The sequence below is a fragment of the Lates calcarifer genome, linkage group LG18 (assembly GCF_001640805.2).
Source record: "Lates calcarifer isolate ASB-BC8 linkage group LG18, TLL_Latcal_v3, whole genome shotgun sequence".
Lineage (NCBI taxonomy): Eukaryota > Metazoa > Chordata > Actinopteri > Centropomidae > Lates > Lates calcarifer.
Window position 1 is genome coordinate 3,851,887 of NC_066850.1, and position 15,875 is coordinate 3,867,761.

The window sequence follows — 15,875 nt, forward strand, 5'->3', positions numbered from 1 at the left end:
CTGTCAGGTGGGATGCCATCTTATTTTAGGGGAGCAGGATGAGCAAGATCATGAATCCAGTCATAACATTTCAACAGGTACTTGTTGAAACACTGTAATGTTACCAAGTAGTCTCTAAAGTTAGTTTCTAATTTACTCTGAACTTCAAGTAGTGTTACTAAGGTCAGTTAAGGTAGCTCCTCAATCGTCATAGGGGGAAAATACTTATTTACCACCACAGAGACTGAGCTGTGATGCTTGTGGCTTGAATGAAAGGCTCAACCAGTGGATTTGGTCACAGGAGCAAAGTAAATCTGCACAAATTTTTCATGATGAGTTCAACATTAATAAACTTTGACATTGGGAAAACACATCATTTACCCACTCTAACAAGCTGTCTTGACAGTGCAGTCCAAAGTGAAAAGAGTCCAGAATGGAGGAAACTATCATGGCTTGTTAGCTGCCATAGTTGTGATCTTTAACCTCTTCTGTTGGAATAAAAGCTGCTTCACAAAAGAGGAGGTTTATTCAATAACTTTTCCCCAAATGAAATACAATTTCTGGAACAAAATACCACATGGAAGCAAAGAGCTCTGTACAGAAAAATAGAAAGACTGTGGGACAGTCTGTTACAGTAGTTTACAAACTAGCCCTACAAATAGTCATTATGTCTCCAAGAAATGCAGATAAATTTTACTATGGCATTTTCTGGTGTGACCAAGCCAAGCCTTAAAACAGTGGTGGGAAGCCTATTGAAATTGCCAATTCCACCAAGCTACAAGCTTTTACACACTAAAGGGTAGAATTTTGCACTATCCTTTTTCTGATGAATGAACAATGAACAACAGCTCTTCTTCAGAGCCATGCTCTTGAATTACACAGTGGATTGTATTTCTACCAAAAGAGCTGAATTTAACTGACCTACTAAGCTCCATTACATTAACTCAAAGGTCCTCTTTGTTATATTATTATAAGATACAATTATTGGCAGGGCCAGTGGCTCTCAACCCTTCATGAGTCCTGTTACCTGGATTTTTAAACCTCTAGGGAGTTAAAGAGCCACTTCACTGATTTTAAACTTAATACCTAGCTTCTTCTCATAATATGACATACTTAAATGAACCACTACACTAGTCAGTGCTCATCTATAGATAGCAGTTATCAGTGTTTCCTCACATGGGAGTCTGGACATTACCAAGCAAGCAAAGGAAAAAGAGGTCACAAGATGATTAGATGGAATTGGATTTCAGGATAAAGAGAGTTACTGGTTAATTTTTGCCTATAGGTCTCTGAGAAGGAATAATCACTTCTTGGTTAAAGTGACAACCTTTAGACATATGCAAATTGTGGCAAGCCTCATGAGCCAATGAGCCACTCGTGTATGCAATCATCTGAGTAACAAATTCACAGATTGTTAAAAAATCTGCAACCTGGTCATGGCTCTTTAACTGTGTTCACTTTGAATTGCAGGTGCTAATCCATCTCATGTGGTTATAATGGAAACCAGTCGCACCCTGGGCCCTGAGGACTTGGCTGTCTCTGGCTCAGTAGAAAATGGCAACAACAATGCCAGAGCTGGGGATTACATTCACACTCAGGGCAGAGCAACGCACTGTCATTGCCAGGATTTGAGGTCCAGAATTACACATGCCAGGCTTAGGGAGTCATTCTCTGTGTTGCTTCTTGTCCTCATTTCACGTGACCGTCTCTTTGAACTTGGCCATATTCCCATGGCAGTCAGCTTGAACCTCTCATGTGAGGAAACTGAGACCTGAACAGAAACTTGGCAGGTCGTTTGCAGTTGTGCACCAAAATGCACTTAATACAAATTTAGGACAGTTAGGTGTTAGGTGCAAACTTCTCTGTGACAAACAAACAGATCTCATTTTGTTTTCTGAAGATCAGGAAATCAACAACAAAATCAACTAAACAGCACCTCAAAAGGTCACTTAACAACTGTAAGCAGAGAACAGGCAAAAAATACTATCTGCAACAAGCAACACCTCTGGCACATTAGGAGATATAAGTTTATCTCCTGATAAACTTCTAAAGATTTTGTGCTGTCAGCGTTGCTCTCCTGGTCATTGATCATGTGTAGTTTGTCTCCTGCAGATGTTAGGTCTGTCCATTTAATTAAGTGTCACAATTAAGTGTAAACTGTCACATCCAAGTCTTTTATTAGGAGCAAGTCATTACTGAACCAGCAGTAATGTCGAATTCAGAATTTTAAAAGTGCTGAAAAACAAGTAAATTAAGAAAGAAAAAATTATCATACACTTTGCCATTCTAAAGTGGTTGCAAGTACTGGAAGCTGGACATAGATTATTACATGACCTTAAATGGCACCAGTCTTCTATATCAGTGCTCTCAGGTATCACCATGCCTTTACAGCAACAAAACAAACATCTGAATGCTCTCCTTGCAGAACAAGTTCCAGACATTAGAAAATAAACCCTCTCCCCCCGTGTTCCTGAAAAGATGACTTTTTGCAGATCGCAGACCTCTCCAGCTCACATTAACACACTGAGCCCCGTGGTGTGAACAGGCAGCAGCACACTGGCTGGCTGCCAGTGCCAAGATTCTTTTCAAGCACAAAGAAAAGTATGTCAGCGCAGAGCAGAGAGGATCTGCCTTGTATGGCCAAGGGCTTAGCATGTAGCTTAGGGACTGCACTGAGCTAAAAAGTAGGGAATTTGTGTGTGGGTATGTGTTCTCTGTGCGTGTGTGGTGATGGGATTATTGTGTACTTGTATGTGCATATCTGAGCATGTGTGTGTTCACGCCACTGAGAGTGTGTGTGGCAGGGTTATTGGAGCAGCATTAGAAAGTGGGAATGTCAGCTATTGTTTCCAGTTCCTTCCCTAACACAGATGACTGGGGTTGTTAGCTTTGTGCTTGTGTCTGGCGTTAATTTGACCAAGAGAAAGAGAGAGAAAATGCATGTACTGACTTAATGATGAATGTTGGGTTTTTGTCTTTGAAAGGTAGATTAGACAACAAGATTTCATACATTTTTCATTTTTTGTATTGCATTGTAAGCTAGGGAGCTTATGATACCAAACATGTAAATGCGTAGATACAAGATAAGATATTCTAATATATTCTACTCACTGTTGGCACAACACAGGTACAAGTGTGGTGCTTACCATGAAAAAACAGCAAATGCAAGATTTCTTGCTGAACTATCTCAGATCTCATACAGTTTGTTGTAATCTCTAGTTCATTCTTACTACAGTTGTTACTATCAACGTGCAACATTTTACCAAAGATAATCTGCTTCTGCTTATCTGTTTATGCCTGCATGAAATGATTTTTGACATGTTACAACGTCCTGCTCAATATTCTGTGTCTATTTTGTCAGCACATCTCAGTGATAGGCCAAACTATCAGTATTACATGTTGCATTACTTCTACAACATCAGTTGAAGGAGATTATAGTCTCAGCTATCTACCTGCTGGTTTTTACTTTCTGTAATCACAGACATGTGCATAGAGGGTGCACTTAAATCAACAGCTTAAACAATAAACTTTCTCACTGATCTGTTTGTGTAAGATACTCCCTTTAAGACTCATTGTAAACAGCCACAGGTGTTAGTCAGTGTGACGTCTATTAATCTATATTTCAGTGTCAATAATGAGCCATCATAGGCCTTTTTCATGGAAGACGTGTTTAAAAAGGAAAAGCACATGTGTAAATAATAAAATCAATGATGGCTGAATTCCAGTTAGCTGCTTCAGTTTTAGGGTCCTTGTATTGTACGGGCTGGTTCACCGTTACACTGTCATGGCTTACGAGGTTACCTCAGTAGAACAGGGCCACTGTTGATCTTTGTAACCCCTATGCGTTTGAAGTCAAAATGTCTGCTCTAAAGGCCTATAGCAGTGGAGAAAAAGCTTTAAAGTGGGCCTGTATTACTTAAATTGAAAATGTATACTGGTCTATATGTGTGATACATGGGAGACCCAACCAGTGATGGAGTAGTGTCAGGGCTCGTGTGATCCAGAACAGGATTATCACTTTAGAAAATGGATGGAATGTTTAAGTCACAATGACTTTCGGTAATCCATTATATATTTTAATTCAACAACAATCACTTTGGCAGAGAACTACGTGCCATTTTTCAAATAGTTGGAAAGAAACTCTTCAATCTTTTTTTTCCCTCTGAAATAAAGCCATTACCCACGTGGCCATAACTCTTCTTCCTATTTGTCAAAGTGTGAATATCGATGGCCATAAAGTTATTCATGCCTGCATGGCGCATCATCTTTATTTGAGAAAGAAATGAAATCCTATTCCCCCAGACTCCCAGGAGAGAAATAATATGTCATGCCTCCCTCCCATCCATTTCACCATATCAGCTGAATAAATTTGTAGGGGAGACTGGAATTTCTGTATGTGATGCAGTTGAAGAGGTCAGTTAAACTCGTTTCAAGTAATATTGTCCTTTCTGAGTACAAAAGTGCACTTGTAAATTTGTTCTGTCAGTAGCGTAGCTATCTGTTATGCTTGAATGCTCAGAATTTATGAATTTAAATATAGAAAGAAATTTACAAGGGAGGGCTATATTGTGAGATCTAGTGTGGGATATTTAGGCATCACCCTCGTAGCACTATATTGCACTTTTTCAGTTCCCCAGTTCCCTTTATTTTCCCAATCTCTGCCTTTCAAACATAGCACATTAATACCTATTAAACTCTTTGATGTCACTTAGCAGCTCTTTTAGGCAGCTGACCCACTCCGTCTCATTGCTGCCAGTGGGTACCAGATCACACTACACACGACAAATTCAAACACTGCCAGAGCCTTTCATCCTAAAGTCATTTTAAACCAGCAGCCTTGAATCTCTTTTCCGTGGGAAAGAAGAATAGGAAGACGCAGTCCCTCCCCAAACACTCACCAGCTCCTGTGGGATATGGTCATGTTATTCCCACAATTCATGTCATTGTTTGTGCACTCTCTGATATCACTGATAGGTCTGATGAAAGCAGTATTGAAGCAAAACAGTAAAGGTGCAGTTTGTAAATCTAAAACAAGGATCTGAAACTTGGGTCATAATTCTCTGTATGTTCGTCATTATTCGCAATACTGTGGACATTACACATAGTCATGTGATCATTTTTGATATAAAAATATTGATGATTGCAGCTTTAATCTTGTATTTTTGGGGTGTTTTGGTGGAGATTTGAGCATTCAAGAGTTGCTTTTGGTTTATCATTGTGCTTTGGTCATCGTGCCATGCATTTGAGCACAGAATTAATTAATTTATTTATTTATTTATTACTCTCCTCAGCTCACAGCCATGCTGTTCAGGTGTGCGAAATAGTGGCTGTCCGCAAGACTGAAGAAGACAACCAAGACGACATAAAAACCAGAAGTCAGAAAAAAGCAAAGCAGCAGTCCCATCTGTATCCCCATGCATTCACAGGTATGAAACTTGCACTGATATACGTCCATAAGGTCAATTCATGGTTCCTTTTTTCTGGCTTTTTCATGTTGTGCAGCCAAATACAATACACAAAGACACGCTTCTTCTTGCCATCAGAGGTCACCATCATGTTTTCCAGTGTAGATGTGTGCGTCCACGGTCCGCATCCTGTGTCTGTCCTACATCATGTGTGAACTATGAATTGCCCTTTAAAGGTGTCATATATACATTTTTTGCTGTCACTACATAGCTAATTTAAGTATTAACACTGACATTGCTTTCCACAGCTAGAGACAGCTCTTGGTGAGTAAAGGAATTAACTTTGATGCTGAACTCACAGTGTTTCTTCTAATTTAATAAGTAAACAGCGGTTAATGCTAATATTTGCTATGTAGCGATAGCAAAAACTCTCATGTAGCACCTTTAAAGTGACATTCCACGAAATTTACATGTAAAAGTTAGTTTATTTCAGGGGCAGTACTACTTAGCCCGTGTAACAGTTGTATAATGTCTTCTGTAGCTTTGTCAAGTCTGAGAAAATGACAAGTTGCAATATGGGAATTGTAGGAAATAGCATTTTTTGGGCTGGACTAAAAGATGGGATGTCTTTGCTACTGATTTTGACTATTGTTTTTCAACTCTCACCTCCATCCTCCATCTTGATGGAAGAACAGTACTTAATTGCTCAACTGCCCCTTTAAGAAATAAATGCAGCGTTTCTGTTACTTCCAACAACATTCCCTGAAGCCACTTTTCATCACTGTCACTTTCATTTTATTGCAGTAGGTTAATGCCACATCAGAGTTACATTTTGGGTAAGTGTGCCAAGAGCCTGTGTTCAGCTCCACCAATCACAAGCGATCTGACACTGGAAATAAGCCCATAGACAGCTCCACAGTCACTGAAAGTAATGCATTAACAAGAGAGTCCCTCACAGCTTAGCTGACTGGGTCTAAGATGGCAGCATGCCAGTGACTTATGAGCTAATGCTTGATTTTGAGCCATTAGATTATATCCAAACAAGATCGGATTTACATTATTTATCACAGACAAATGTTAAAAATGACCTCACTAATGTGATCTTTTACTGGCTTTAGAGTGTGTCGAGTCTGACACAACTGCATTCTCACAGTCTGTGGAAACTTGGCTTCAAAGACATGTCCCATCACTTACATCCTGATTATGTAACTTATTAAAAGATGATTTTACTCCCACTCACAACGTCTGTCTGCCTACCCCACTGTAAGTATGAGGTACTATAAGTGATTTAGAGTGAAAAACTTGCCTGAAAAGTTAACTTTTCTATCAGATGAAAAAAAATGCTTAGTGTGATAATTTGACTTTGAAATGCTTAGTGAGTGAATCTGCTGTCGAAGTGCTTAGCGAGTGAATTTTTGGTCCTTAATGTAAATATTTCAGTAATGTTCCTAGCAGGATATTATGTGACTCCATCTCTACTTTTTGTCTGACTATCAGCAGGGTCCTGTTCTACTTAACTGGCTTCTTCCTCCTTTCCCTCATGCCCTCATTTCGTACTCACTCATATATCTGATTGACCTGGCTGGTGAGGATAAAGCCAGGGTTCAATCTCGGTAGCAAGTCTGTGCTGTGGGAAAGTCAGGTCATGTCAGTCAGTCATGTTTGTGGGTGGCAAACATGATATGAATGGAAACTATCGGAAGCTTTATTTAGCATATTTGATGTCATCTCCTAAAGCTAGATTAGGAATTCTCTTGTTTTCATGATAGCATCTTTCTTCCTTTGACACCCTTTTTCCTAAGAACTCACGAAGCGTTCCTGTGTGAGTGGTTAGAGTATAACATGCAGGTTGAAGGTTTCAAGTCTATCGGTGGACATGACCTTAGACTTAGACTAGACTTTATCGATCCCTTTGGGATGACTCCCTCAGGGAAATTAAGTAAAAACGTCTTTGTGGAATGTAAAATGTCAGCCCTCCCCATCAAGGACATACAACAAAATATAAACCATCATAACATAGCACAGCACTTCTCTTTTCATTCTTCTTCTCTGTTTTATCTACAGTTTCATATGTGAGGAGGACAAGGCAGCACCAGTGGCGGTGCAGTGATGTCACCTTCCACTGTGCCAATCAGGCACTCTGTGAGCAGTGGATCCAAGTTATCAATGAGCAGCTGACACTATTCAGTACGTACTGTTTGATGATGTTCTTGTGATGACGTACTTGGGGCTTAATCAGAACTTAACTTAATCAGCCTAACCAGAATTGGTTTATTGACCAGGCGCCATCAAAGTGCCACGTACTACAGTAGGAATCTAGCTCAGTGAGTGCTCGCAGAGACATATATTAAATTGGAGTACAGACACTAAACGGGACCAAAGGCAAATATAACAGTAGGAAAAATATATTCTGTATATATTATATAGTAAGGGGAAAATGGCAGTCTTGGTAAGGGGAACACTGAGAATCACATGAAATATTTGCTCCATGCCAAACAATTAGACTTGGTTTGTGATGTAGAGGGTGGTTTAGAAGCTGCTACTGCTGTAATTTCCTTGTGAGGCTAAAATTGGACTGGAAGATGCTGTGCTCAACAGTACAGTATATTCTGCTTAGAGCACCTCTGCACAGGGTGTTCTATGAGGATCAGGTATTTTGACTTCTTTAGCAATTTACTGCTGTGTTTTTCTCTGCTTTGTTTGTGGGCTACTTAAATGGGACCCCACCACACACTATGATTTTAGAAGTTACTGTTGTTCCAAAGGAAGTGTTTATTTACCACTCCAGCTATTTTCTTTATGCCTCCTTTCACATTCTGAAATGTTTAGGTTCTATTTTTTACTGTAGATTATGTAGTGGGAAAATGATAGAGCTCTAAGTGTACTGTTTACAGATTAATATCACATTAATATCAGTTAAAAAACTGTAATAATAAACATTAGATCACATGAAATAAATGAGTAGAAATCAGAAGGATATTCAGAGAGCAAAGACCTACACCAAGACCAGTAACAGTAACAGCATAACCTCTTTGGTGGAGGCAATAACATTTTCAACAAGCTATCACACACACACACACACACAAAAAAAAACACTTCATTCTTTTCAGCAGCATCTTTTGCACAGTAAACCTCAGGAGAGCCCAGAGGTAAACCTACAAGAGATGTGGCCTCTTGCATCTCTCTTCCAGACAGTCCCTGAAAGGCACAGACATAAAGAATGGAGCCAGCAACAAGAGTCTGATAAAACATATAAATGATAGTATTACAAACATTAAAAGAGTGTAGTGTTGTATAAAAGAATATCTTTGGTTGGCATGTACGTGAGCCATGAAGAGGATGTCTGCATTAGTGCTTGAGTCCTACTCACTGTCCAGATGTGTTCTAAGGTATCTGCACATCTGTATCCTACAGTGTTGAAATGCTTTCTGAACACGGGTGAAAATATACCAGCACATCATCCACTAAAACATCATCTGTTTGCAAAACAATCAGCCTAACTATATGCTGAGATATTATGTTTTCCCATGATGTATTATCATATTACATTGCCATAAAAATGTTCAAGTCAGAACTTTAGCTTTATTACATTTTTGACTTAGACTGCAAAATATAGTGTCTTGCACTTTGGGACTTGTACTTATAATACTTATAATGCAATGTGTATCTGGTGTGTGGAAATGAGTGTAAGATGGGTTTAACCTATACGGCCTCATTTTACCTGGAAAGATGAATCAATTCAAGAAAATTAACTACATTCATTGTGAAGATGAAGCCTCAATGTGTTCGATAGTCTTAGTCTCCTGCCACAGTGCACCTTCTACATCATCCATTGGCAATCCATTTATGTAATCTAATGGAACTTTTGTCTCATTGCCAACAATATCACGCTATATTTCTTTGTGCTCATTTAGCACTTGATCCCAATCCATTCATTTTCAATTTGAGCAGCTGCTTTGTTCTAAACTATCTCAGTTTGTTGTCCTAAATGCAGTCTTCCAAAACAGCCATAAACAAGCCATTTAGTATTCTCCATCGCAGCACTTTGTAGGTTTATCACCAAATGATGCAGCACCCCTGAATCACTCCACACTCCTCCCATAGTCAGTAGACACACCATTTATTTCGTGAGCAGTGTGTTTTGGGGACCAGTCAGTTTGACTGAGCATTTTGAGAAAGGTCTCTGGTTAATGAAAACTTCATCAAGCCACTGTCAGCTGCACATTTGTAAAAAAGGTAAACACTGAGCCTTTTAAATGACTATCTCATCCCCCTCCCTCACTTTGCAGCCAACCGACCAAAGAGCCTCCTGGTGTACATCAATCCCTACGGCGGAAAGCGGCACGGGAAGCGCATTTACGAGCAGAAGGTGGCTCCACTGTTCCGTTGCGCCCGCATCTCAGCGGACGTGATTGGTAGGTCCCTATCAGTGGCCTTCCTCAACATTTAAATAAAAAATGAGTTCCGGTGTCCGCCATATAGATCTCCACGGCCACCGTGGCCTCTCGCAGGGACCGGAGAGGCTTGTGAGGATATGATTTGGTTTATAGTGCCATTAATCACACCAGCACCTTAATGGAAGCTGTGATAGTTGATAAGCTTGGGTATCCAAACACATCTATTATTCAATAAGTGTTTGCTACAGCCACACATAGTCTGGGGTATTGATGGTCCATCAGAGTGAATACTGTTCACTCTGGGATTCCTGCAGCTACTATGAATTGCAGGATTGTATTTGTGTTGACATTATATGCCTGGTAAACAGATTTACAGTTGAAATATTGTTTTTGTTTTTGTGGACCCAGGGCTCATTTTGTGGGCTAATATACAATAGCTGAATTACATTATTTTGTGCCTCTGTGCCTTTACTTTTTCTGATCATTAATCTGCATGACAGGTTCCAGTGAATGTTTCAAAAGTACAGCGCTTATCCTTGTCTTTTATTGTAAAATGGCAGTAACAGCACTCTTCCCCCGTGCTTTCCCTTTCATTGAAATTGCACTAACACTTAGTATTTGATTTCTTTCTATAGTTACAGAGCGTGCCAATCATGCCAGGGACCACTTGAAAACAGAGGCCAATCTGGATAAATATGATGGGTGAGCACTCAAGCTACATAGCTGCTGCTTTCGGGCCTTCAACACTGGTTCTTTATTGTGACATGGAGTTTACTTTTGGCTGTTCACGTTGTAATAAAGACACTGAGAGACTCGGCCTTGAGCTGGGTCTCAGTTAGCATGTTTTAGAAACTTGTATGAGATTGTATTGTAATCTGTGTCGTGTCAGACTGTAATCACAGAGACAAAGCGCTGCCACTCTCTCACACTAAACAACCAGTGTCATTCTGGTTGTTAACCGTCTGCATTTCCTTGTACAGGTTTGGTTTTCTGTAACCTGGCCAGTGAGTTCTGATTCATGTTACTATCTTTAGATCAGGATTTCCAAACATTTGGCAGATAGACAATAAACAAGATACTCTAACAGTTTCTGTTCTATCATAAAACCAAGAGATGTACAATGTAATAAAACAGTATAAATAATTAAGATTAAAATAAAGAGCAAGCATAGGATAACTAACAATTTAAGAAAATGCAGCTCTAAAATAATATGATTTTAGGAGAGATTTGGAGACAGAGAGCTTGCCTGATCTCAGGCTGCACTTAAGGTCAAATGGGGGTCAGCAGCTGAGGAATATAGTCAGAAATCCGTACCATAATGTGCCTTATAGATACACATTTGACTTAACTAATGTAGAGATGCTAAAATTGATTTATATTCAACCTTCTATTGGATCTTACGAGTACATGTTGTATTGACTGAGAGTTGCAACCAGTTTAGGAGTAATAAAAGCACAGATTACAGTTTCCATGTGCTTTGCAGATAAAAAAAAAGTTTGCAAATTTTTGCAAGGTTTTGAACGTTCACGTGGGGATCAATATTAAGCCTGGTGTGAAAATGTGACACTAAGATTTTGAGACTTAATCTTTGCAAACATGGACCCTAACTGTGAGAAAAACATGACTAAGTGAATAGTGTGGACCTATAATAACGTCTGATGAGTGAATTTATCTGAAAGAAGGCCTGAGATGGCCACTTTTTAGCTTTCATTAGACAGATTGGTAGTTTTCTCAGCTGCATGATGTCATTAGAGTCGAAGATGAAATAAATCTGAGTCATCTTAATTGGAACTGGAAACTGTATGCTTTTGAAATATTTAATCTAAAGATAGCTTGTAGACATAGAATAGTAAAGGACCAAGGACTGATCCCTGTGGTACTCCGTAAAAAAGTCCTTTTGAGCAGGACTAAAATCTAAAAGCAATTAACCAGATTTCACTTAAGTTGTATTAAAATTTCCACTTTTTACCATCATTTCAGTCACATAGAATCACTTAAAATAACTGCACAATAAATCAAAATCTACAAGTCACTCACGTAAGTCAAAATAACATTGTACATGGTTCTGCTGCTCAGGTCTGTGAATAAAAGGAGCGGGTAAGGTAAAAATTCAGCTGATAACTGAACATATAGGGCATCAATAACATGAAAGGGCTTTACTGCAGTGCTAAATTGACTCCAGCTTCTGTTCATCAGATATTCTGTCCAGCAGAGCAGAGTTAGAGTCCATTATGCTTTTTACTCTGCAGCTCATACAGTTTATAGCACCATTTCTGTAAGGTATTTTAGATAGCCTTAAAAATCTGCAATGCAAGATGGCACAGCATGGTATTCTTATTTATTGAGGGGTTTCACCATTAGATCTGCTGTCTGCTGTTGTTACTGTTAAGGTTAGAGGTAAGAACTGTCAGATCTGTGCATGCAAGTTGTAAGTTTTTGATATAATTTATTTGCCCAGGGTGGTGTGTGTGGGTGGAGATGGGATGTTCAGTGAGATCCTGCACGGGTTGGTCACCAGGACCCAAACTGACCATGGCATGGACCAGAACCAACCAGATGCTGAGTTGGTGCAGTGTTCTCTACGCATAGGGATCATTCCTGCAGGTGAGCTTTCTCCATTATATCACATTAAACACATCCAGGGTTTGAAAACAGACTGTTTTTACAGTGTTAATTTGTGTGATGCCAAAATGAAAGTGCATCTCAAAAAAGCAAAATAATGACAAAAGTAGAGCTGTCTGAGAACATTAGCAACTCAGTCTTGGTGCTCCTCTAGCTGAAAACACCTTGATGTGAAATAATCTAAGAAGTCACACAAGATTCAGAATCAGACAGCCCTTCTCTCCAGCAGCAGACTGTAGAACATAATGTAATGCTTGCATGACACATTATAATTTGCCTCAAGGAAACAACTTTTACTTTTTCACAAATGGAAAAACTCTTGCTCTCTTGCACTGCTGCTCTCACCACCTACACTCAGAGTTCACACCAGGTTTCTCTCAGTTGTCAAAACTACCTCTGGGAAATGAAGGAAATCACTTGTGACTCTGTGTGATTGAATAAGTCCTGGAGCGTATACAGTGGGCTACAGTACATACACATGTACAGAGACTTAAATGGATATGGATACTTAATGGTTTGTTTTGCTAAGATAAGTGTTTCATCATGGATGTCAAGTTCCTCCCTAAATTGTACAGAAGAGGTGCTGGACTGAAAAAAGACTGAAGTGGTCACTGCTGCATAAAAATACCCAGTTATATGTTATTGATTGCCACTATGAAGAACTTCAGCCCCACTGATCCCCAGATCGCTGAGTTACATAAGAGAATCTCTATGGCAACAGAGCAGGGGGTCCCACCAGGGTCCCACAGAGGGTCAATCATTCAGAGTGCCATAAATGGGAACGTGCTGGGTGACATTTTGAAATCACTGTAATTTTCATGACTAAAGAAATACAGTGTATAAAGACCAGTATGAGGCTATCCGGTGCACAGCTTGATGGTAATAGCAGAAGAGGCCAAAAATTGCCTGGGAACACAGTAGGGCAATTACAGGCATGATTTGGATATGGTGGCTGGTTTTTTTCCAAACGGATCAATGAAAACATTAGGTGTGTAACATTGTGATGTCTAATCTTTTTATCCAACTAAATGGAGTTTTAAAATCATCAAACTTCTGCTTAGGTACTAAAAGCTGACAGAAAACACAAAGGGCCACTGTTCCACTGAGGATTTTAAATGGATATGGATATGGAGTGCTTAAATGTGGAATTAAAAGGTACTTTTCCTTCTTCATGATATTGAGTTAAACAATCCCTCTGATGGCCGAGGCCAACCTCTCTGAAGAGGTTCTCTTTAAAATCGTTAGCACAGACATGTTGATGAGCAGTAGCTTAATGAAAAAAACACTTCAAGAGTTTCTTCTGCATAAACAGAACATGATAGAACACGTACAGGCAATGTCTGATGTTTGAGAATAACAGCAGGGGAAACAATAAAATCAAATCCAACAATATTATCATGACAAGCATTTATTTATTTAGTCCAGAGAGAATTTTGGAGAGCTACATTTCTGTCAGTTCACTGTTGACGACAGTGGACCTGTATGCACTGACATTCTAGTTCCAAAGTAACAATCACCACCATGCTACTTAAAAATCCAAACCAAACCTAAGATTGAAAATGTGCCAGATTCAGTTTCATGAGTAAGATGAAACTGTAATTCTGTAATAAGAGGACAGCCAACACACTTACAGGGCCATATTCTGCTAAAAAATGAAAGAACATTAAAAAAAAAGTTTTTTACTGAACCTTTTTGTGTGTGTGTGTGTGTGTGTGTGTGTGTGTTTGTGAGACTTTTTAAGACTTAAGATTTTTGTCTTTTACTGCCATTTGTTTTCAGTAACAACAACAACATATATAATACCACCAACTTTATCTTCTTCATTCTACTATAGCTCAGTGCATCTGTCTGACTGTGTTGACCTAAAACGATCAGTGACTGATCACTCTGTTTTATTAATCTCACCTCTGCCAGTCATTCATCTGCTTAGATCGTGAAACAGTTTGTACCTTTCTCATAATGGTGATAACGGAAAGTGTCTCTAAAACCTGGCACATACTCTTTTGCTGAAAGGCACCAATAGCAGGCATTTAGGTTTTCCTACACAAGCTGTGTCTGCTATGCAGCCATAAAAAAGCTTGTGCCATCTGGGTGTGATTTATGATTTCATCAATGTAATGATCAATATTGCTATCAAAGTCATGGAAATGTTTTAGTAAAGTATCAAAGTCCTGTGTGCCAAGGTTCGGATTAAGAGTCATGAACTCATTTATGGCCTTATCGCAGAGCTTTTATACACACTTTATATCAAACATTTCCTCCTGACACAATGCTATTACACTAGTTTCAGCTTTTATGGTTTGAAAGAGAATGCCAATTAACCCTGACTCATTCAAAGTAGATTGTTTTGATGAAAAAACAAGAAGTACATGCTGTTCAAAGATTCATTTGTCTAGTTCAAAAGGGTCCGCTGATGTCGTTTGATGATACTGTCACAAGTGCAGCTATAAATACATTTATGTACTGGGGACTCAAATGGCAAAAACATCCATTTCCTTTTCGGGGCAGCACTAAAAGGCATCTAGACTCCATTGTAGTCCCTGAGATAAAGATGGTCGTACTGGCAAGATGATCTTTCTGGTGAAACAGTTTTGGGGGAAATACAGATAAAAACTGGAACTTCCTAACTGAGGATATGTCTTGTGACAGTTTATGCTCTGTCCTCTGAATATGCCAACAGGCTACTGTGGTTGAGTAACTTAAGGGGAATAAAACATTGAACATCTGAGGGCTGAACATCATTGAACATCTGTGCGCGCTACTTAAATCCATTCAAAGTCAGTTGAATTTTACTGTGCAGCTTTAGAAGAGTCAAATGGCATATGTCACCATTTTTACGCTCAGCAAAATAGCAGGCGGTGCAGGCGCTGTCAGGAGCAATTGGAAAGTGTTCGGATGTGATTATGAAACTCGGAGGAGAAGAAGCAAAGGCCGGATAAGTGATATTCATAGAAAGTTGGAGGAGGCAAGAGAGGGAGCTCATCTTCATACTCATCTGTGTCCACCGCTGAATGACAGGCCTGATCTCCTCTGTCACGCTTCTGTGAGCCGGCTCAAAACATCACTACTTAGATTTCACTCTCTTCTCCACTCTTCCCCTCGCTCTCTCTGTCTTTTATCAGTAGCAGTGGGTCCATTTCACCACTCGAAGATGATCAAAGTAGGGCAGATAGGTCTGAAATTACGCGATGTGGTGCACAGAAAGAGCGATAGGGCCTTATTACCTCTCAAGTTGAAATATTTAATGTCAAACTCGACATTTCTCTCAAGGCAGGGGATGCCTCTTATCCTTCATTTGTTGGCTGAAGAGAGTCGATGATAGCCCAGTACCTTGAAGCTATCCGATTAGTTGACTTTATGACTGAAACGTCACCTCACATCTGCCTAATAAAATCATTCAGCTGGATTCTCCTTACTTGGTGGCAGCTTTGGAAGACATGGAACACTACCAAGGACCAAACCTTTTATGATT

General features: G+C 39.5%; 1 protein-coding gene across 1 annotated transcript in view; it reads left to right on the forward strand.

Annotated features, from left to right (window-relative positions):
* cerk (ceramide kinase) overlaps positions 1 to 15,875 on the forward strand; it is a 35,127-nt gene that overhangs the window by 4,696 nt on the left and 14,556 nt on the right. Inside the window, 5 exon segments of the mRNA XM_018700527.2 lie at positions 5,271 to 5,405; positions 7,449 to 7,571; positions 9,674 to 9,799; positions 10,417 to 10,483; positions 12,240 to 12,385. Coding sequence (XP_018556043.1) covers positions 5,271 to 5,405; positions 7,449 to 7,571; positions 9,674 to 9,799; positions 10,417 to 10,483; positions 12,240 to 12,385 — 597 coding nt within the window.